Source organism: Camelus bactrianus, chromosome 7, assembly GCF_048773025.1.
Source record: "Camelus bactrianus isolate YW-2024 breed Bactrian camel chromosome 7, ASM4877302v1, whole genome shotgun sequence".
NCBI classification, from domain to species: Eukaryota; Metazoa; Chordata; class Mammalia; order Artiodactyla; family Camelidae; genus Camelus; species Camelus bactrianus.
This window is the reverse complement of record NC_133545.1, coordinates 116,695-140,068: the sequence shown is the minus strand read 5'-3', so window position 1 is coordinate 140,068 and position 23,374 is coordinate 116,695. Positions and strand designations below refer to the sequence as shown.

The following is a 23,374-nucleotide window of genomic DNA, read 5'->3' as shown; positions in this document are numbered from 1 at the left end:
CCCTCAGCAATTACAATCTTCCCTAAATAGCTCCATCCTTGGCCGCACAACCTTAAGAGGGGGTATGAGTCAGTACAGGCAGTGATTTGGCCGTGATGTAAAATGCGTGTAAACACACACAGGCCAACACTGTCTCCAGCCTGAGGCAGGAAAGCAGGGAACAGGCTCACAGCTTTTCGCAAGGGTCTTCAAATAAAAGGAAGAATTCTTGGGAATTCGATAACCCATACGTGCACTCATGTAACAAACTTCTGTTCAGCACAGCATTTCCTCCCGTGCTCTTAAATGATGATAAAGAATAGCAAAGCAGAGCATTTCCGAAAGGAAACTTTCTTCAGCCACACCGTCTCCCTAACGCACACATCAAACAAACAAAAAACAGTAACAAGACTAGGACTGTGTACTAGGGGAAGTGTTTAACGACAAAGCAAACTCCAGTTCCCTCTGAAACGCGAAATCTGCACAGGTGACGGCAGTCCTGTCCCCGACCCGGGGTTCCAGGGCCCGCGAACCGGCCTCGCGGGTCACAGCCTGCGGGAGGAGGCGTCCCGAAACCTCCGCTTTAAAGAGCGTCGAGCAAGAAACTGGACCCCGTTCCGAACAAAACCAGAGCAGTGCGGAGGGTTGGGGGGCAAACGCATCTTCCCAGCCCCAGGGTCTCAAACCCAGCCGGGCGGGAGCTCGGCTCTTCGCGCTCCGCTGCGGAGGGTCCAGAGCTCCCCGGCGGCCCTGTTCCCTCGCCGGAGCCCGGGAGGAAAGTGGGGACCCTGGACCAGCCCGGCTCCCCCAGACCAGCCACGCGCCCGGACTCGGGAGCGCAGCGCAGCGCGGCGCGGCGCGGGGAGCGCTCCCTTCCGAGGAGGGACGGCGCGGCGCGCGGTGCAGTGCGGGCGGCGGCCGGGGGCGCACTCACCGGGGCGAGCAGCCAGCCGCAGCAGGTCAGCAGTGCGGGCAGCAGCAGCGCGGGAGCCCTCATCCCGGCTCGGCTGCACCGACATGGGCCGGGCCGCCCGTCCGCAGCGACGCGGCTCCCCGGCCGGCTCCCGGGCTCCCGAGGTCCGCGCGCTGCCGCCTCGTCCCGGTCAGCCTCTCCCGCGGCGCCCCGCGCCCGCTGCTCCGCCCCCCGCGGCCCCGGGTCCCCGCCCAGCTCTCCCCGCTCCGCCCCTGGCCCCCCGCCTCTCCACCACTCCCCCTCCCCTTGCGCTCCCCTAATCTCAGCCCCACGCCCCGCACCTCCCTATGCCCACCCACCACGCTAGCCTCTCTCTGGTTCTCCCCTCCCCGCGATCCCCTCGCCGCCACGCACCACAACCGCCGCGCTCCCCCCCTCCCCCCCCTCCACGCCTCTCCTTTCCACCGATCCTGCGCTCCTTCCCCTCCCCCCTCCACCCCTTTCGGGGTGGGCATACTCCAAGTGGAGAGGTCAAGGGGAGAGGAACTCTGGAGTGACCCACTTAGGGGCTCTGGTTAGAGGCGTTTGCACCTACTAGAGTCCTCCCTGTTAAACAACCTGAAGACCCACAAGAAGGTGGTGGGAAACCCACTGAGTGCAGGTGGGCTGCCTTGGAAGCCACTGGGGTTGGCTGGGGCAACTGAAAGTTAGGAAGAGAACTGGCGTGCCTCTCGGTGGAGGGCAGACCGAGCGCGGTGGCAAATCTTCAGTCCTGCCTGTCACACCGGGCAACTCATTCTTTCTCCAGACTCCCTCCACCCTTCCTCAAAACACCGGAAATGAAAAATAAAACAGGTAAATTTTCTTCTGGTTTTAACTTTTTACTTGAAAATAATTTCAACCTTACACAAAAGTTAGAATAAGAATAGGACAAAGAACACCTTTTCACCCTTTGTTTAGATTAGAATTGTGCGTCATTGGCTTTATCATTTGTATTCTCTCCAACCACCGTCACCCCCAATAGATCCATCACTGTCTATCAATCACTATTATCTGTCTTTCTGACTAGTGGGGAACAGCAGTAGAGACAGGATCTGGACTCTAGGTGAGAGCTAGACTCCGGGTCAGATCTAGCCTCCAGGTCAGGTCTAGACTCTGGGTATGCAGCTTGGGATCTGGAAGCTTATTGACTCTGGGCCCAACTTGACAACATTTGATTGCTCAATATTTGAAGCTGGACAAGCCAACTTTGAGCTAAGTGACCTTGCAGGTAAGAACGATGATACCTGCCCTTCACCTCGAGGGTCACTGTGAGAATCAAGGTGGTTCCCGTACACAGAAAGCCTATGCTCTCAACATCAGCTACTTCAGGTACAGGCAACACACAAGCTCCCTGTCTTGTTGGAGTTCGTAGTCCAGCAGATGGGGGTGTGTGATGCGGAGAGAAAGTGTAATAATAGCAAGATACAGGCAAATGGGAGGAGGAGGAGTGGGAGGAGCTTGGAGGAGTAAATGTCTAAAGGAGACTAAAAAATGGTGAAGACTGAGAGATCAGGTGGGAGCCTCTCAGCTCATGGCAGACACCACACAAGGTTCATTATATTCTGACTGTTCTTCCCTTGTTCAAAATTCCCACTGGTGTTGGGATGGGCAGCACTTGTCAATTAAAGGTTACTCTGTTTCTCTGGGGTAAATGCCCATTCTCCCAGGAATTTTTCCACTTCCCCTCACAGGGGGAGACTATGTCCTCAAGGCAGGGGGTGAGGAGCTCCTCGGTGGGTGCCTGATGTGGTGGGGCTGGTGGTCTTGTTCCTGGACCTCTGGCACTGGCCCCCCTAAGGTGTGGCAGCCTCCTGGCTGTGCCATGCTGACATCTGTGGAAGCCTGGGTCCCTGCCCACAGCTCTGGTCCCAAGGGCCCCACCTCTGTCCCCTCAGGCCTCTTCCACCCGTGACCAGGGGGCCCTCAGCACCTGCATTTGCCTGTGTTCCAGGAGGGGTGGGCCCTGTGAGGCACTTGTCAGCTGCCCTCCCTACCCTCCTGCCTGGACACCCTTACCTTCCCTGGTACTCCCACACCTGCGGCTTCCCCGGATTTCCAGGCTGAGCTCTGAGTGAAGGATCAGATCTCTGACAGTGAATGCCGACGGACTCCTTGTGTGCTGTGCCCACAGTCAGAAGCCCGGAAACCCACTGATTCAGGGAGGGGGGTGAAATCTCCTCAAAAATAAATGCTGTGCTGGCACTTCACACTTTGTCGGAAAGAGGAAGTAAACTTCACACATACATGACTGTCTGAGGTCCATCTGGTCCCTCAGCCCCATTTAGATCCAAAGTTCTGGGGACCACATCTGCTTGGGTGGAGGGGACACCACAGCATGAGCCGTTTTTACCTTGTACCTGTGAAGAATCACAGCCTTTGCCTCTGCCCCTCTTCATGTCTTTAGAAAGCCTGGAGTTGAGACTTGAAGGAGAAATTTCCTTCCTTCTCCACCTAAAAGAGCCGGGGTGTTGGAGAATGCTGTCAGCTTGGAGTCCTTTGCCCACCCACAGCTGTGAGTTGGGGGTCTGCAGGTGGTCTGAGCTCGGACCCTGGCCTTATGCCTCCTGGGTTCCTGGAAGCAAAAGGAGAGCCCATCTTCTGTGGCGGTTTCCTGTTCCTGCGGGCACACGACACCCCAGGATTTGGCGCCCCAGCACTCAGTCTGCGCTGCGGCCCAGACCTAGGGCCCACGGTGTGCTCATCACATAAGACTGAATCAATTCCCCAGGCTTTGGAGTAAAATTCCTAATATGTGCTTGGCCTACTTCTCAAGATGATTATAAAGATAAAATCAAATACCAGCCATGGAAAACCTTCACAAACATTTCTAAAGTATACAGACAGAAAGTGCTGCTTTGGAGATGTGCCCTCTCGGCCCGCTGCCTGCTCTGAGCTGCCCGGGCGGACACAGGCAGAGCCCGGGCCCTGGTTCAGGTTGGGTCGGCGACCTGCACGTCTGCCCCGTGTGGCTTCCAGACCCTCCTGTTTTCAACTGTGAGGATCTGTCCTGTGAGATGGATTCATTAGTGCAGACCTCTCTTACAGCTGCAGCCCTGCAAGACCCCAGCCGTCCTGGGCCCTTTTCTGGTGTTGGTCTCCTTTCCAGATAGGAAAAAGCAGGGTCCCAGGGACAGCACGATGCTCACCTTCCTTCAATTTAAAAGGTTTCTCCCCGGCCCGGTCCTGCAGCAGGCCCTGAACCTGTGGTTAGGAGCTGTGGGCAGCAGTGGCGGGTGCGGTGGTGTCTCTTCTCTCCCCGCTTCACCTCTGCCCCCCTCACCACTGCAGCCGGGGCACCTCCAGGCTCAAAGGGCGGGTGGGAGAAGCCAGAAAGCCCTCCTTCCTGGCACAGCTGGGGTCACTTTTGGGGAATCCTCAGGCCTCTCCTGCCCCAGTGTCGCTGTAGCCCCTCAGACAGGGGAAGGGTCCCCTAAGGATGCCTGCTGCTCCCAGAGGTTTCCCTTTCCGCTCCAGACACCCTCTTGGGGGAGGACTTTCAGATGGTCCACGGTGTCAGCATCAGGCCAATGAGACTACAAACCCACCCTGCGCTTGGCCGCCCAGCACCGCCTCCTCTCCCAGCTCCGGCTCCGCAGCCGGGCAGCCATCCAGTGGCCGCACCTGTAGATTCCCGGGAGAAGCCCAGAGCCCACCCTCCACCCGCAGGGGGCACAGGCCAAGCTCCCCAGGCAACCTCACTCGGCTTGAGGGAGGGGAAGCACCCTAGCTCCCTCACAGAGAAGGGAAATGTTGAGCCCAGCGGACACTCCCCACTAAGAATCCATCCTGCTGGCGCCTCCTCTGACGCGGCTGGAGGGGGGCTCCGGGTGGCACCCACAGGCCTTCAGCGTCACGCTCTCGGCAGACCTCCCCATGGGCAGTCCAGCACCTCACTTTGAAATGTGGGCACTTGATCGTAACCATGTGGGCCTTTGGGCTTAAATGCTGACATCCATCACGTGACTCAGCCCGCGGCCTGGGCCCAGAAACATCTGGAGAGAGACCTGTTCCTCAGGGGTTCCCAGAGGAAGGGAAGCAACGTGGTGGTGGTGTGTCAGACGCACCTGAAAATTCGTGGTTTGCAAATAAACTGTTTTTAGAGCACGGTCACAGTAACACTGAGTAGAAGTTGCCAAGAACCATACCCTCATCTTCCACGCAGTTTTCCCGTTACTAGCATCCTGCTCTGCTGTGGCACATTGTTAAAACTGCTGAGCCAACGCTGCTATTAACGAATTTAACGTCCATGGTTCACTGTCTACAGTGTCACCTTTTCCACAGTGGGATGTCAGCGGACTCAAACAGTATGTAGCCTTTTCAGATTGTCTCCTTTCACTTAATAATATGCATTTAAGTTTCCTCCCTCTTTTGGAGGCTTGACAGCTCATTTATTTTTAGCGCTGAATAAAATTCCATTATCTAGATGGACCACAGTTTATTTATCCACTTATCTACTGAAGGGCATCTGGTTGCTTCCAAGATACGGCAATTATGAATAGAGCTGCCAAAAACATTTGTGAGCAGGTTTTTATGTGGACATAAGTTTTCAGCTCATTTGGATAAATACCTAGGGGCTTAACTTCTGGTTCATATAGTAATCGTATGTTTAGTTTTACAAGAAACTGACAAACTCTGTCAAAGTGGCTGCACCATTTTGCATTCCCACCAGCAACGAGCTAGGGTTCCCGTTGCTCCACATCCTTGCTGACATTTGGTGTTGTCACTGTTCCAGAGGTTGGACACTAATGTCTGTGTAGTAGTATTGCATTGTTTTAATTTGCATTTCCCTGAAGACATATGAGGTGGAGCATTTTTCATATGCTTGTTTGTTATCTGTTTATCTTATTAGGTGAACAGTCTATTCAGGTCTTTTTGCTGATTTTTAAAAATTGTATTTTTTTTTCTTCTTGTTGAGTTTTAAGAAATTTTTGTACATTTTGGATTCTAGTCTTTTATCAGATAGGTGGTTTGCAAGTATTTTCTCCCAGTCTGTGGCTTGTCTTCTCATTTTCTTAACAGTGTCTTTCACAGAGCAGAAGGTTTACATTTTAATAAAGTCTCACTTACCAATTTTTTCTTTCTTGAACTGTGCTTTTGGTGTTGTATCTAAAAAGTCATCACCAGACCCAAGGTCACCTAGATTGTCTCCTGTTTATCTCCTAGGAGTTCCATAGTTTTGCACTTTACATTTTGTGCAAGGTGTAAGATTTGTGTCCAGACTCACTTTTTTGCATGTGGATGTCTGGTTGTTCTAGCAACATTTGCTGAAAAGACTAACACGAATTGCTCTTGCTCCTTTGTCAATCAGTTGACTGTATGTGTGTGGGTCTATTTCTGGGTTTTCCATTGTGTTCCACTGATTATTTGTCTGTTACTTTTGCCAGTACCATGTGGTCTTGATTACTGTAGCCTTAGGGTAGGTTGTGAAGTCTGGTAGTGTCAGTCCTCTGAGTTGGTTCTTCTCTTCCAATATTGTGCTGGCCATTCCCGGGTCTTTTGCTTCTCCACATGATGTTAGAATCAGTTTGTCCAGAGCCACAGGATAGGTTTAGACTGGGATTGCAGTGAATCTGCAGATCAGCGGGGGAAGACCTGGCATCTTGATGATATTGAGTCTTTGTGTCCAATAACGTAGGCTATCTCTCCATTTATTTAGTTGTCCTTTGGTTTCATTCATCAGAGTTCAGTAGTTTTCTTCATATAAGTCTTGTACATATTTTATGTGATTTATATCTAAGCATTTCTAGTTCTTTGGTGCTAATGTTAAGGGCATTTTGTGTTTCTAATTTCAACTTCCAATTGTTATTGGTACATAAGAAAGCAATTGACTTTGTATATCAAACGTGTATCCTGTGACTTTGCTATAATCATTAATGGTTTCAAGAGATCTTTTTTTGCTTTTGATTCTTTGGATTTTCTGTATAGACAATAATGTCATTTGTGAAAAAGACAAATTTTTTCTTCATTTCTAATGTGTATACTGTTTATTTCCTTTTTCTCTTACTGCGTTATCTAGGACTTCCAGTAAAATGTTGAACAGGAGTACTGAGTTCCTGAAGGGGAAGCTTAGACGACCAATTTTAGATCTTTCTTCTCTAATGTATTCATTCAATGCTGTAAATTTCCCTCTAAGCGCTGTTTTCCCTATAACATGCAAATGTGATTAGTTGGATTTTATTTTCATTTAGGTCAAAATAGTTTAAAATTTCTCATAAGATTTCTATTAATTCAAATGTTATTAAGAGTGTGTTGTTTAATTTCCCAGGATTTGGGGTTTTCCAATGATCTTTTTGTTACTGATTTCTAGTTTAATTCCACAGTGGTCTGAGAGCACACACTGTATGTTTTCTATTATTTTAAAGTTGTGAAAGTGTGTTCTGTGGCCCAGAATGTGATCTGTCTTGGTGAATGTTCCAGGTAAGCTGGAGAGGAATGTGTGTTCTTCTGTTGTTGAATGGCATATTCTCTAAATGTCAATTAGATCCAGCTGATTGATGGTGCTGTTGAGTTCAGCTATGTCCTTACCGACTACCTGCCTGCTGTATCTGCCAACTACTCAGTGAGGAGTGTTGGCCAGCTGGAAATAGCAGATTCTATTTACTACTTCTCCTTGAGGTGCTATCAGTTTTTGTCCGATGTATGTTGTTATGCACATATACATTCAGGATTGTTACATATTCTTGAAGAACTGACTCTTTAATGATCGCATAACGCCCTTCTTTATTCTTGATCATTTCCCATGTTCTGAAGTCCGCTTTGTTTGAAATTAATATAGCTACTTAAGCTTTCTTTTGATTACTTTAGTGTGGTGTATCTTTCTCCATTCCTTTACCTTTAATCGAACTGTGTCTTTATTTAAGATGTTGTAGACAACATATAGTTTGGTCTTGTTTTTTTAATTCACTCTGACACTCTGTCTTGTAATCGGCATGTTGAGATCATTGAAGTTTGAAGCCGTTATTGGCATAGTTAGATTAATCTACCTTTTCATTACTGTTTTTGATTCATTGCCCTTGTTGGTTGGTTTTTTTAATTTGTTTTTGGTTTTTGGTCTTCCATGCTTTTCTTCCTTTTCTTGTTTTAATTTAGCATTTTATATGATTTCATTTTATCCTCTCTTAACATACAAATTATACTTAAAAATACTACTTTTTAGTGGTTGCCCTTCAGTTTGTCATATACATTTACAACTAATTCAAAACTAATTCAAGTCCACTTTCAAGTAACACTAGACCATGAAAGAGAATACATCCCTGCATAGATATAACCACAGGACAGTCAAAACACAGGAAATAAAAAGCCACTGAAGTCATGAGCTTTGGGTTTGCATCCCAACTAGGGGCTGGATTTACTGTGTGGCCTTTCTCTCTCAGGCCTTAGAGTCTCCATGTGTAAAACAAGAAAGTTGGCCAAGTCAGTTTCTCAAGTCCTACTCTGATTTTAACACTTGAGATTTTACCAAGTCTTTTGGGAGATCTGTTAATGTATGACAGTATCTTGTAGAATAAGTTTTATTTCACAAAGTTAAAGAAACCCCAACATTATACCACTTCATAGGTAGGACAAGTACCTTATTAAAGAGTATTCCAAATAAATCCTTCTGTCCTTTACAATTTGTCATTCAATTTACTCATCCATCAGCTATAAAAAAAAAGGCACTGTTTCTATTACTATTTTGAGCAAACTGTTATCTGTTAGATCAATTAGAAATAAAAATAAATAAAAGATTTTATTTGACCTTCAGTTAACCTTCTTTAACACTCTTCTTTATGGAGATTCAGATTTCTAACCTATAATTTTTTTTTTAAACCAGGCAGGTCTATTTGCAACAAACTCCCTCAATTTTGTTTGTCTGAGAAAGCCTTTATTTCTCCTTCACTTTTGAAAGTTATTTTTGCTGGAAACAGAATTCTAGGTTGATTTTTTTCTTTCAACACTGTAAATATTTCACTCCACTTTTTTTTTTTTGCTTGCAAGTTTTCTTTTTTTTAATTGACGTATAGTTAATTTAAATATTATATTAGTTTTAGGTACATAATATAGTGATTCAATATTTTAATAGATTATACTCCATTTCAAGTTATTACAAAATAATGGCTATATTTCCCTGTGCTGCACAATATACACTCGCTGCCTATTTTTTAAAATATGTAATAGTTTGTGTCTCTTAATCCTATACCCTTAGCTTGCCCCTCCCTCTCCTCCTCTGCAACTGGTAACCACCAGTTTGTTTATATCTGCAAGTCTGTTTCTTTTTAGTTATATACATTTGTTCATTTTATTTTTTAGATTCCACATCATTCTGACAGGTGTGAGGAGATATCTCATTGTGCTTTCAATCTGCATTTCCCTGGTGATTGGCAATATTGAGCATCTTTTCATGTGCCTGTTGGCCATTTTTATGTCTTCTTTGGAAAAATGTCTATTCAGATCTTCTGCCCATTTTTTAATTGAGTTGTTTGTTTTTTTAAATATTGAGTTGTGTGAGCTGTTTCTATATTGTAGATATTAACTCCTTCACAGTCATTATTTGCAAACATTTTCTCCTAGTAGGTTGTTTTTTTTTCTTTTTCATTTTGTTGATGGTTTCCTTTGATTTTAAGTTTAATTAGGTTCAATTTAAAAAAATTTTTTTTGACTTCTTTTGCCTTAGGAAACAGATCCAAAAAATATTACTGCCATTTATATCAAAAAGTGTTCTAGGAGTTTAATGGTTTTGGGATTACATTTAGGTTTTTAATCCATTTTGAGTTTATTTTGGTGTGAGGAAATGTTCTGATTTCATTCCTTTATGTGTAGCTGTCCAGTTTTCCCAGCACAACTTATTGAAGAGACTGTCTTTTCTCCTTTGTCTATTCTTGTCTCCTTGGTTGTAGACTAATTGAACATAAGTGCATGGGCTCTTTTTCCCCTGGCTTCTCTGTTCTGTTCCATGGATCTATGCATCTGTTTTTGTGCCAGTCCCATGCTGTTTTGATTACTGTAGCTTTGTATTATACTCCTGAAGTCAGGGTACATGATGCTTCCAGCTTTGTTCTTTTATCTTAAGATCACTTTGGCAATTCAGGATCTCTTGGGGTTCCATATAAATTTTAGGATTATTTGTTGTAGTTCTGTGAAAAATGTCATGGATGTTTTGATAGGGATTTCATTAAATCTGTAGATTGCTTAGGGTAGTATGGACATTTTAACAATATTAGTTCTTCCAATCCAAAAACACAGAATATCTTTCCATTTCTTTGTATCATTTAAAAATTCCTCCATCAGTGTTGTAGTTTTTAGAGCATAAGTCTTTTATCTCCTTAGTTAAGTTTATTCCTAGGTATTTTATTCCTTTTGATGTGATTGTAAATGGGATTGTTTTCTTAATTTCTCTTTCTGATAGTTCATTATTAGTGTATAGAAAAGCAACAAATTTGTGTACACTAATCTGGTGTCCAGCAACTTTACTAAATTCATTTATTAGTTCTAATAGTTTTTTGGTAGAGACTTGAAGGTTTTCTATATGTCGTGTCGTGTCATCTGCAATTAGTGACAATTTTACTTATCCCTTTCAATTTGGATGCCTTTGATTTCTTTCTCTTTTCTGATTGCTATGGCTAGGACTTCCTATACTGTGAAAATAGACATGGCAAGAGTGGGAATCTTTGTCTTGTTCTTGATTTTAGAGGAAAAGCTTTCAGTTTTTCAACATTGAGTATGATGTTAGCTGTAGGTTCATTATTTTGAGGTATGTTCCCTCTATCCCAGCTTTGATGAGAGTTTTTATCATGGAAGGATCATGAATTTTGTCAAATGCTTTTTCTGCATCTGTTGAGATGATCATACGATTTTTATCTCTTCTTTTGTTAATGTGATGTATTTCATTGATTGAGTTGTACATATTGAACTATCTTTTTATTTCTGGGATAAATCTCACTTGATCATGGTGGATGATCCTTTTTATACATTGCTGATTTTGATTTGTTAATATTTTATTGAAGTTTTTTCATCTATGTTCATCAGAGATATTTGCCTTCAATTTTCCTTCCTTCCTTCCTGCCTTCCTCTTTCTCTCTTTCTCTCTCTTTCTCTCTTTCTTTCTTTTCTTCCTTCCTTCCTTCCTTCCTCTTTCTCTCTCTTTCTCTCTTTTCTTTCTTTTCTTCCTTCCTTCCTTCCTTCCTTCCTTCCTTCCTTCCTTTCTTTTTTTCTTTCTTTCTTTCTTTTCTTTTTCATGGTGTCTTTGTCTGGTTTTGGTATCAGGGTAACTGTGGCCTCATAGAATGAACTTGGGAGTGCGCCATCCTGTTTAATTTTTGAAATAGCTTGAGAAGGATAGGTATCATCTTTTCTTTGTATTTGGTAGAACTCCCCTGTGAAGTTGTCTGGACTTTGAAGCAAAACTGGAGTTTTGCTTGCTGGGAGTTTTTTTTTTTTTAATTACAAATTCAGTTCACTGCTAGTGATCAATCTGTTTAGATTGTCTGTTTCTTCCTGTTTCAGTCTTGACATACACGTTCCTAGAAATTTGTCGATTTCTTCTAGGTTGTCTAGTTGTTTAGCATACAGCTATTTGTAGTATTCTCTTATACGTTTTGTATCTCTATGGTATTGGTTATTATTTATCCTCTTTCGTTTCTTACTTTATTGACTTGAGTCCCCTCTCTTTTCTTCTTCATGAGCCTGGCTAACGTTTTGTCAGTTTTGTTTATCTTTTCAAAGAACCATATCTTAATTTCATTGATCTTTTCTGTTGGCTTTTGGTCTCCATGTTGCTTATTTCCTCCCTGACCTTTAGTATATCCTTCCTTCTGCTGACTTTGGGCTTTGTTTATTCTCCTTTTTCTAATTTCTTTAGGCGGAAGGTTAAGCTATTTGAGATTTTCCTTATTTCTTGACTTATCATCATAAGCTTCACTCTTAGAACTGCTTTGGTTGCATCCCATAGTTTTTGGGAAGTTGTGTTTCCATTTTCATTTGTCTCAAGGTGTTTTCTGATTTCTTCTGAGATTTCTTCATTGACCCACTGGTTTTTTGTAGCATGTTGTTTAGTCTCCGCATGTTTGTGCTTTTCCCATTTTTCTCCCTGTAATTGATTTCCAGTTTCATACTGTTATAATAAGAAAAAAATGCTTGATATAATTTCTATCCTCTTAAATGTGTTGAGGCTTGTTTTGTGGCTTAGTATTTGATCTATCCTGGAAAACATTCTATGTGAACTTGAAAACTATGTGTAGTCTGCTGTTTTGGGGATGGAATGTCTTGTAGATATCTGTCAAGTCCAACTGGTCTGTCATGTCATTTAAGACTACCATTGCCTTATTGATTTTCTGTCTGTGTGATCTGTCCATTGATGTACGTGGGGTTTTAAAGTCCCCCACTTTTATTGTATTGCGGTCATTTTCTCCCTTTATTTCTGTTAATATTTGTTTTATATATTTAGGTGCTCCTGTATTGGGTGCATATATATTGACAAGTATAACATTCTCTTCTTGCATTTATCCCTTTGTCATTATGTAATGTCCTTCCTTGTCTTTTGTTATAGACTTTGTTTTAAAGTCTATTTTCTCTGATATAAGTATTGCTCTTCCAACTTTCTTGTTGTTTCCATATGCATGATATATCTTTTTCCATCCCTTCACTTTCAGTCTGCATGCCTTTAGATCTGAAGTGAGTTTCTTGTAAGCAACATATAGATGGGTCTTATTTTTATCTAATTCTGCCACCCTAGGTCTTTTGATTGGAGCATTTAGTTGATTGACATTTAAAGTAATTATTGATAGGTGTGTACTATTGCCATTTTATTACTTGTTTTCTGGTTGTTTTTGTAGTTCTTACCTTCTCTGTTTTTCTTTTTCTTTTTTGTTTTTTCTCTTATAGTTTCATGATTTTCTTTAGTGGTATGCTTGTTTTTCTTTTTCTCTTGTTTTTGTGTATCTATTATAGGTTTTTGATTTGTGGTTGCGATGGAGTTCACATATGTTGACCTATAACTAACTATATAGTTTAAACAGATGATCTTTTAAGTTCAAACACATTCTAAAAGATATACATTTTTAATCCCCTCACATTTTATATCTTCATGTCTATCCCTTTACTGATTATTATAGTTATACTTGATTTTAAAACTTTTGTCTTTTAATCTCCAGCTTATTTAGGTGGTTGATTTCCAGACTTTACTGTATATTTGCCTTCACTAGTGGGGTTTTTCCATTTCTGTAGATACTCCTTTTTGTAGCTTTTTCTTTTCCACTTAGAGAGGCCCCTTTAACATTTCCATTAGTGTTGGTTTAGTATTGATGAACTCGTTCAGTTTTTGATCATCTCTTCAATTCTAAATGGTGGTCTTGCTGGGTAGAGTATCCTAGGTTGCAGATTCTTCCCTTTCAGTACTTTAAATATATCACGCCCGTCACTTCTGGTTGCAGTTTCTGCAGAAAAATCAGCTGAGAGCTTTATGGGGAGGTGGGGGGGGGAATCCCTTGTATATCTATTTTGTTCTCTTGCTGCCTTTAGAATTTTCTCTTTACCGTTGACTTTCGCCATTCTAATTATGATATGTCTTTAAAAGTTTATTTAAATTTTTTGGGGGGAGGTGATGAAGTTTACTTATTGAGGAGGTACTGCGGATTGAACCCAGGACCTCGTGCATGCTAAGCATGTGCTCTACCACTTGAGCTATGCCCTCCCCCCTCTAATTATGATATGTCTTGATTTGGGTCCTTTGGGTTCATCTTGTTTGGGACCCTCTGTGCTCCCTGTACTTGGGTATTTGTTTCATTCTTCAGGCTTTGGAAGTTTTCAGCCATAATTTCATTAAATACATTTTTCACCCTCTTCTATCTCTCTTCTTTGTCTGGGATACTTATAATGTGAATGTTGGTATACCTGATGTTATCCCAAAGATCCCTTAAGCCGTTTTCATTTTTTAAAATTTGTTTTTCTTTTTGTTATTCTGATTGTGTAATTTCCATGCTTCTGTCTTCCAGATCACTTACACACTCTTCTGTATCACCCAGTCTTCTGTTCATGCCTTCTAGTGTGGTTTTCATCTGTTCCCTTCTTCTGGGGCCCTGCCTGCTGCTCACAGTTTCTCACGCCCACCAGACCCAGAGCTCTTCACTCCTCCTTTCCCAAGAGGGTTCACCACCTGCATGTAGACTGTTTTACACATAAGCTGTAATTACATTGTCTTATCTTGTCTTCTATTCTATTTAGAGAGATTATCTGATTAATGTCTGCCTCTCCTAACAAAGGTTTTCCTTGCAGAAACCCCAGGTTGTTCGTGGCAGAGGCAAGAACTCACTATCTGCTGAATGGCCAAAGGAGTGAGCGTGGCTTGAACTGGGTGTGCTGAGGGGCTGGCCTGTCTGGGACACACAGCTGGTGCCACCTCTTCCCAACACATGAGGGCTCCTGAGGGTGAAACCACTCTCCTGGGTTGTGCTGCAGAATCAGATTCAGCACACAGGAAATAAAACCCAGCAGTTTCACAGAACATCCTGTCCCTTCTGTCATCCACTTTGCTTCCAGCTGTGCCAAGACTATTTTGGCCGTGCACTTTGGATGCTGTCCCCTATGCTGGCCTCAGTGAGGAGTCTGGGGCATGAGGCTCTGTCACCACCCAGACATGGCGTGGCCTTAGAGCATCCAGTGCCCTAAAACTGGCGCCCACACTGTGGAGAGTCAGAAAGGAGTTCTGAGAAAGAAACCTCAATTTTTAAAAGTTTAAAATACACAGAACAGGAAAACCAATGACCCTCCTCTCTTTCTGTTGGTAATCATAAGATTCACATGAAACGCAGGCTATGAAGAGAGCTCTTCCAGTGGAGGGCAGTACGGGATGTTATCTACCGTCTCCCCAGAGCCCCTAGTTTCTGCAGGTCCACTCCAACCTCCAGCGTTTTTGACGTTTTGCTACACAGACGTTCCAGACTAGAAACACGACATAGAGAAATGCTGGGAAAGAGAACTGGCCCAGGAGTTAGAAAATCTGAGTTCTCCTGTCTCTGCCCCCATTCCAAACCTGGGTAAACCCTGAACTTCACTAAAACTCAGTTTTCTTACAGAAAAAAACAAAATACCATCTATGACTGCTTTGTAAGTTGGTGGGAAGGACTGAGCGAGATAACACATCCTAAAACACTTCTTAAGTCGCTTGCATTAAAGGTATAGGTGTCACTGCTGCACACGGGGAAGAGGAAACGCCTGCTCTCCAGGGGAAAGACACGTGTGGGACGGCAGTGTGCTTGTGGTGGGCACGCACCCCGCCACCTGCTCCTGGGACCTCGCCCACAGACAGGAGCTTGAGGACCTGCCTTCGGGGAGTGGGAGGCCCTCCTCCCCAGGCATTTCCCTAGCCCAGGACTCCAGCATTTTTGTGGGCTGCTCTGTTCCCTCTGATTCCCTTTCAAACTGGTGGCATTTTCCGGAGAAGCAAAGGTGTTGTTAAATTACGCATGTTTAACAAGAATGGGTAAATCAGACCTTTCCTTTTTGAGAGGAGGAGCCCGGCACTGGCGGGAGGAGGGGTGGGAGGAGGGGTGGAAGGAGGATGCTCCTGTTCCCCTGGGTCTGCCTGGTGCAAGCCGTCTGGTGGGAAAGGCGGGGGAGCCCTGAAGGCGCCACTAGTGGACGGGTCCAGAGGCGGGGAGACCTGCAGAGCAGGACGCAGAGGCTGGGAGCATCGGGCGGAGACGGGGAGGCACAGCCGGGGGCTGGAGGGCCACACCGAGGGCCTGGGGGGCTGTCAGAGGCTTTGAGAAGGGCCCCACCTGATGTTTCTTTCCAGGGGCCGCCCAGACCACGCAAGGAGAGAAATCACGTGCACAAGAGGTCCAGCCTTTAGAGGCGGTCGGCATCGGAAGGACGGCACTGCTTTTAAAATGCCTTGTTTCTGTTTTTAGAGAGAAGAGAATGAACAAATTTAAATGAGAACAAAACAAAGAACTCCTGTTTTGGCCGCATTCGCAGCAGAGATGAGACTCTAAGGAGTAAACTAGCAAATGGGACTAAGTTTAGAAGTTTGCTTCTAAGATGAACAGGGGAGGGCAATTAATTACTCAAGTGGCCCTTTGAATAATGAGTAACGTTCCCCCAGGAGCAACTGAAGCATCACATGGAAGTGGGGGGTTTTCTGTGCCTAATTATTCCCCATCGCTAGCTCCTTTTACAGACAAAACCAAAGGCATTAATAAAAATATCAAAAAGTTTGTGCCAGTTCCTTTCATTAAAATATTGCTGTCCTAGTCTCTAATCTCTTTTCTGAATCCCTTCCCATAATTCCAGACGCACTTTGGAAAGGGAGGCGGGAGGGCCCTGTGAACCCTCACAGTGAACACGGAATATTCAGGTGCCATTCACTATGGAGCACACAGGTTTTTCCAAGACCTTGTAGTGACAGTGGCTACTTAGAGCTTCCCTTTCTGACAAAGCTGCCCAGTCACTAAGTAACCAGGGTAGCTCAGGAAGAAGAGCCTCGGAATCTAGGAATTTTGCCGGGTCCTGCTAATGACCCTGGCATTATTTTACCTCTCGGACAGGAGCTCCCTCATTTCTGCAGTGAGCCAGCAGACGGGCTAATAGGGTTCTGACTACCTCCATCACTCTGAAAGCAAGCCAAAATGATACTTAAAGTTAGATTTAGCTGCATTTTCACATTTATTTATAGTCTTTAAAAGAACAAAATGAGGCTTTTTACCTACTATGCTGTCAAAGCTGGGAAAAAATTTCCTTTATTATAATTTCTTTTATTCTGCATCTTTAGAAGACAAAAGTTCGGGGTTGTTTTTACTTCTGGAAGCAGAGAAGACAGCCTGTTATCAAGAAGGGTCTTACCCTCACCTGGTGATTTGACCTACAGCCTGAGATCCAGTGTCAGCCCTTCCCCTGAAAGGAAAGTCCGGCAGTGGCCAGTCACTTCTCAGAGACGGCTCTCCTGGGAGTGTCGCCGAGGGGAGAGCTGGTCGGGGACTCTGTGCAGCAGGCCAGCTCAATGCTAAGTGCTGACGTGAAGCTGGATTACCTGGCTTCCTGATGGCCAAGTTCAGAGCTGTTGAGAAGCTCTGAGTCAAGTTCACTGACAATCATAGCAAACGAGAGGAGTAGACATTAAATTAAAATACAGATTCAGGCACTAAAAACACTGCTGCCAGGTGTCCCTGCGTTAAGGAGACAGCATCACCCAGGGTCATGGAGATGCAGTGGGAAGACCTCCAAAATGTCCCCTGCAGGGTGCGTCCAGAAGGCTGAGAAGTGAGGCCCTTTCCCACAAGAAGTGGCCTCACAGAGGTGATACCTGCTCCTACGAGCAACCTGCTACCAGCTGAGGCCAGGCGAGGCTGACAGCCCTGTCTCAGGAAAGCGAGGAAGGAGACTCTTGAGCGTCTCTGAGGGACCCACGAGGAAGGTCAGGCAGTCTGTAGCCGAGGTGCTGGGGTCACGGGCTGGTAAGTGTGTGACCATGCACAGGGTGTTCTGAATCTCCGTGAGAGAGGTTTACGATGTATGTCAAGGAGATGTTTGGTCACGTTTGTGTGTTGCTATCAGAAATTCTGAAGCCTGACTCTGGTACTTTCTGGACTGCGATGTTCAGAGGACGACAGGGAGCCAGGAACCCCTCCCTGTCGGGGACCCACGACCTCAGGGCAGGCAGGTCCGTTTTGTTGTGTCCTCGGTTAAAGAAGGCTGGAGTGATTGCTTTCACTTGCAGGGGGGGAAAAAGCCGTCACATAGCCTGGGCATTTGCTCTTGGCGGCACCGCCGCCGGGAGGTCTGTGGAAGGCAGACTTGGGTCTGAGTGAGCCCTGCCCGGGGGCCTGCTGCTCACATCTGCGTCAGGCTGCCGGGTCCAAAGTGCACCTGACAACTGTCAGACGGGGCAGTCATGGTTCACGCCAGGGACCCAGGTATCTGAGACATTTGGGAGTGAATTGGGCTTGGCTGTTGTGCCATCAGGTAGAAAGACGATCTAATAAGCCGTCTCTTAACCATAAGCTGGTTGGTGACCCGGCAAGGGAGGACCCCAGGGCCCTGCCCGCCGCCATCCTTCCCTGGGTCCTCAGACTCCAGCGCCAGCACATGGGGTCCCGTTGTCAGCATCTGGGCTTCTGTCCTGGCCTTTGGCCACTGTTCAAGTACAGTTGCGGGCCTGTGGGAGGCAAGTGGAGAAAACTGGGTCACGGAAAGGGGAGAGATCAGGGGATAGAGGCTCTGAGGATAAATGTGTCAACTTCAGAATTTCGATGTGACTTTACTCTCATCTGAGCCCCATTCTGTGATGGCCAATTTTTATACACCAGGATGTGAAGAGTTCTGATTTGGTTACATTTTTCTTCTATTTCTCTGTATTTGCTAAGTTTCTAGACAATTATTTTATAAACAAAAATAAAAGATAGTTTTGAAGTTTTTAATGTAACAATACATACCTGCAAAAATCCATTTCTTCTGGTTTCACTCTTTCCTGTAATTCCTACTTGTACTAAGTTTAGTACCTATGTACACACTCAGTAGTACATCCACTGGGCTGGGCCCTCCAGGGTGAGAACAGTCTTTCAGGAGAAGACGCACACACACGACACTTCTCACTGAGGAGGTGGACAACTGCACCCCCATCTTTGTGCCGAGATTTCTCTAAGACTTCGGGACATGCCGCTTCAGCCGACACAGCGTCTTCAGCCTCAAACTGTGGGACAGTGGGGGCTGAAAGAGGGTCAAAGAGTAGCTCACAGAACATCAGAGGACAAGACTCAATTTTCAAATATTTAATTACTCTGTTAGTGACACGTTTTGAGTTTTACAACATCAGATGGGAAACTTCCTACACAAATAGGTGGACAGGAGGAAAACACATATGAGCCTCAGGCAAGTTGCAGCCACTGGTGCACGTTCAAGACTCACCTCCGTCTGCCTGTCTTCTCCAGTTCTTGATGTGGCCAGGGGCCGGACGAGGCTTTTGTGTGCCAGGAGTACACGTTTCCAGATTCAACTAGACGGTGCACATGGCTGTACTCTAAAAACACCCTTTCCCTCTTTACTTTTTAAAATTGAAGCATGAATCACACGCAGCAGATGGGACAATGCACAAGGGTCCAGCTGGCGAGCTGTACGCTGGAAACAGCTGGGGAACCAGGACCCAGGGGCCCGCGGTCCCCTCCTGTCCCTGCCCCACCTCACCGCCCGATCAGGCTGTGCTGACGCCAGAAGACAACCGAGAGAACCCTGCTGGACCTGGTCTCACGGACCGTCCCACAGAGACGGGGCTGGGCCTGTGCTGCCCATTCGGACATTTACTCCCGTGCCAGTCTGCACGGCTGTCTGATTATTTTATGTCCACCCCTCCCAGAGGGGTGGAAAAGCCGGCAGGTACGGGCAGTGACCAACGTTTCTGCATCCCCTGTGGTGGGGGTCGAGCCTTTAAAATGCAGTATTTGTTGCATACTGATTTGTAGCATTCCAGCCTCAGCTGTCTTCAGAGGACCATGCTCAACAGAAAACCTAAATGTCCAGCTGACTGGTGACCTGTCAGCACGCAGTCTGTGCAGGGCACTGGCTGACCTCTGAGAAGAAACATTCCTGAGAACTAGAGGCCTGTCTCAGACCCCACAGGGCTTGAGTCTGTGGCCAGCCGTGTTGGGAAAGCCGTGTTGCCTCGTGCTTTGTTCTGGTAACTCAACCAGCAGATCACATGGAACTTAGATAGATGATTGTACAGGAAATAAACACTGAGCTTTAACTTACACGCCTTTATGAGTCAACAGAAAGTAAACACATCAAGTTGGACACGATGCAACTGAAGAAAACAAAGCTCTATTAAACCCACGAACCAACCCACATTTCTCCTGGGAATGTGCCCTGCTGTAATGGAAGGCACTTTAGCTGATTGCTTTAAGATGTTCCATCCCGCAAAGGTGCGAACACTGCTGTGATTCTCTTTCCGCAGTGAGCTCTCCTTCCTGCTTGTGAGCTACAGAGCGCGAGGAAAAGGAAGAGGAAACTGAAAAGCTGAGTGTGATGGGATGATTAAACTGGGGGCTGGGCCCAGGCGCGTCTCAGAAGGAGGGTTGTCCCGCGGCGTGAGGGCAGTGGCACCTGGATCTGGGGAGATGGCCCACTTCACGACCATCACCAGTGGGGCTCCCCTGGGAATCTCGCAGCAGCACCGGGGGCTCCACACCATGGACCTGGGAGCCCCAGGCCCGCGGTACAGACGGCTCACAATGGCCCTGGTGGGGGTGTCTGGCTTCTGGGAAGGCCATGTTGAGGGGTTTGGAGACCAAGCCCGGATGGCAGGACGGCACTGAATCACCAGCCCCTGTTAGGGAAGGAAGAAGAGAGTGGAAGCCATCGTTCGGTCCAGCCCCTCAGTTCTGAGCAATGCCGGTGGGGCGGCGGGGGCCACACCTGCAGAGAGAGGACTGTCCCGCCCTCCAGGCTGCCGCCCTCTCCCTGTGTCAGTCCACCCGAGAGGCATAACAGCTGATATTTATCGTCAGGCACTTTCAATGATTATTTTATTAAACCTCACTAAGCCCTGCGGACTAAATGGTGTTAGCATTCCTGTGTCAGTGACTAGGAGCCAGAAAGTGGAGGCGAAACTCAGATATTAGGTAGAAGAGCCCACGTGGGTCCCCGTGGTCTAATTTTAGGGACCCCGCCTCCTCCTTCTCCTTCTACCGCGCCTGCTTTCTGGGGTTCGGAGAGGCAGGACCTGGCATCTAACTCTGCACCGGCTGAGCCTCCACCCTCTCAGGGTCAGAGCGAGACCCAGGCTGACCCAGAGGAGTCGACCCCGCCAGCATCAGGCCTGCACCGCCAGACCAACGAGGAGGGGCCCTCAGGTGATGACCTGAGCTCGCGCCAGGCCCCTTCTCTCTCTGTCCTCAAGGAGAGGGCCTTCCCGGCTCCACGTGCCGGTCCTCGCCTGTTCACCAAGGAGGGAAACCTCGGTTATCCAGAGACAGTCATTACACTTCAGAAATCGTGCCCCCCCTTCAGCTGGAGACAAAGCCCAGCCCAGGCCCCGCTGCAGATATCATGCACATGTTTTCTTTCTTTCTTTCTTTCTTTTTCAATGGAAGAGCACTATTAAAAAAAAACCATTGATTTCATTACCAAACTGTATAGTCACCCAAAAGGCTTACAGCAAACCCTCATTTTCAGGACAGAATCAGAGAAAGTTAAGGAGAGATTGAAGAGATGGAAGAAGTCCATCAAAAACAAGTCAATGTGACCTTGTTAAACGCAATTTTACTGCTTCACATTCTCTTCCTTTTGAATAAGAAAATGTTTCTTTTAATATTCCCATTTCCTTGCGGTTCTGTTTATGAAACGCTCTTTTGAAATGCAATTTTAATGCCATCTTCTTGGACTTAATTCCTAAGAAAATATAAAAATAAAGTGCTGTGTCTCCCACTGGAGCCCATGGCTGGGAAGTCAGGACATCAGCATGGGGACGATGGGGGGTGGCTGGGGAGATGCCCCCGTGGCTCTGATGTTTCCCCAAAGCCACGTCTCAGTGCCGAGAGCAGGCCTCTTCCCTCCCCTGGCTTCTCCACTGAGCTACACGCTTTTGCTACCTTCTAAGCTGGACACTCGGCTCAAATCAAGTTGGAGTAGTTTACTCCCACTGGGAATAACTTCTCTGGAGCCATTTCCCACGTTAGAATTCCTTCCTTGCTGCTTCTTCCTTGGTCACAACACCCCACGCTGACCACACCCTCCTGGCCCAGTGGCTTCTGCTCCCCTCCCGCCCTCTGAACCCTGAGGCAATTGTAGCCCAGTGAAGAGACCCATCTACCCCAGGTCTGGATGAGCTCGGCAAAGCCCCCGGCGAGAAGAAATAATTTCACAGTAAATTTTAAAAATCAATGAAATTGTAACCTATTTTTGAAGTCAATGTTCATGAAATAATTTTGATTTTTAAATGTATTTTATTTGCTGTATTTTTAAAGACACTGCCAATTTGTCCTTAAAACTCAACTCTGAAGTTTTCACTTCTTAAAAACTAGATCACCATGGCTTCCTCCAGGTTCTCTTGGGACACTCAGTGGGGACGGCAGTGGGAAGCTGTGTGAGAAGGTATCGTGGGTGCTCCACGTGGGTGTGGGTCTACTCCACGCCAGCTGAACCCCCAGAACGAGCTCCCACAGAGGGCAGAGCTATCGAGGGTGTGCAGCCCTCGGGCCCTGGATCAATGCAGCCTCAGCTGACACTGAGCCATGATTACCCAGTGAAGACCCCCAGGATGGCACAGCCCCTACTTTTGTGTAAAAGCAAAATAAAATGCTTGTTTGAATCCACTAGATTTTGAAGTAATTTTTAATGCTGCCAAGTAGCTGAAAAGGTCCCTATAGACATCTTGCAGCTACAAAAGGAACTTGACTGACGATCCCTTTCCTCACCTGACCTTCACACCCCAAGGAAGGGTCCTTCTCGTGCCTCGAACCAGAGCCTCCAGGTGAGCTCGGATCATTAAACCCAACACTCCCCTTGAAGGTTCAAGGTCAGCCTCTGACGCAGATGCAGGCCATGCGGAAGTCATGCTTCAAGCTAGAAGTCTTTAAAAAGAGAAGACTCGCCTGTAACTAAAACCACTGAGCACCAGGGTATCATTTATCAGGTGCTGTGCGTGCCCAGCTCCAAGTTCTCCACCATACACGTGGATTACTGTCTGCACCGAAGGAGGTGAGAGCCCTCTGTCTTCACTTTGCGGGAGAAACTGACTGACCGGGAGGCCTCTCAGGTTCCACAATGCCACTCCTGAGGCTCACGTCACTAAGACAAGACAGGAACGTGGCTGAGCCCTGCACAAAAACCCTAACACCTTTCCCAGAATGAAGTCAGTGACTGTGTTTGCTCCCTGCTGCATTCTGTGCTTAGAAAGCACATGGGTAGACCCGCCCCTCCCACCAGTGCATATGTTGGTTATTTATTGCTGTGCAACAAACTATCACAAAACTTAGTGAATTAAAAAGCCATTTTAAGGGGGTAGGATATAGCCTAAGTGGTAGAGTGCCTGCTTAGCATGCATGAAGTCCTGGGTTCAATCCCCAGCACCGCCTCTGAAAATAAATAAATAAACCTAATTACCTCCCCCCACAAAAAAAGCCATTTTGCTTTGCACGTGATCCCATGGGTCAGGAGCGCAGGGAGGACCGGCCTTCCACGTCTAACGCAGCTTTTTCACTCATGTGTCTGGAGTCCCCGCGCTTGCCGGCCTCTCTCGGTCTCTCCGTGAGGCCTCTCCTCCCCCAGGGCCTGTTGAGGGCTGGCAGTGGTGGCATCAGCGTGGCTGGTGAGGGCTCTGCCCTGCCTTGCAGTCTTGGTGGGGCGGCTGGGAGTCCTGCCTGGAGAGACGGTGCCACAGGTGTTACGTAACCCGCCTGTTTTGTTCAGGACTAAAAACACGTGTTCTTCAGGTACCTTCAAAAGAGGATCCCAGATGGCTACTATGCGTGTAAA

At 46.4% G+C, this 23,374-nt stretch overlaps 1 protein-coding gene across 1 annotated transcript in view; it reads right to left on the bottom strand.

The window, feature by feature from the left end:
• Positions 1–1,122, bottom strand: part of VIPR2 (vasoactive intestinal peptide receptor 2) — a 64,059-nt gene extending 62,937 nt beyond the window's left edge. The window contains exon 1 of the mRNA XM_074366623.1: positions 914–1,122. Coding sequence (XP_074222724.1) covers positions 914–976 — 63 coding nt within the window. The 5' untranslated portion in view covers positions 977–1,122. The remainder of the gene's footprint in view (positions 1–913) is intronic.
• Between the last annotated feature and the right edge of the window lie 22,252 nt (positions 1,123–23,374).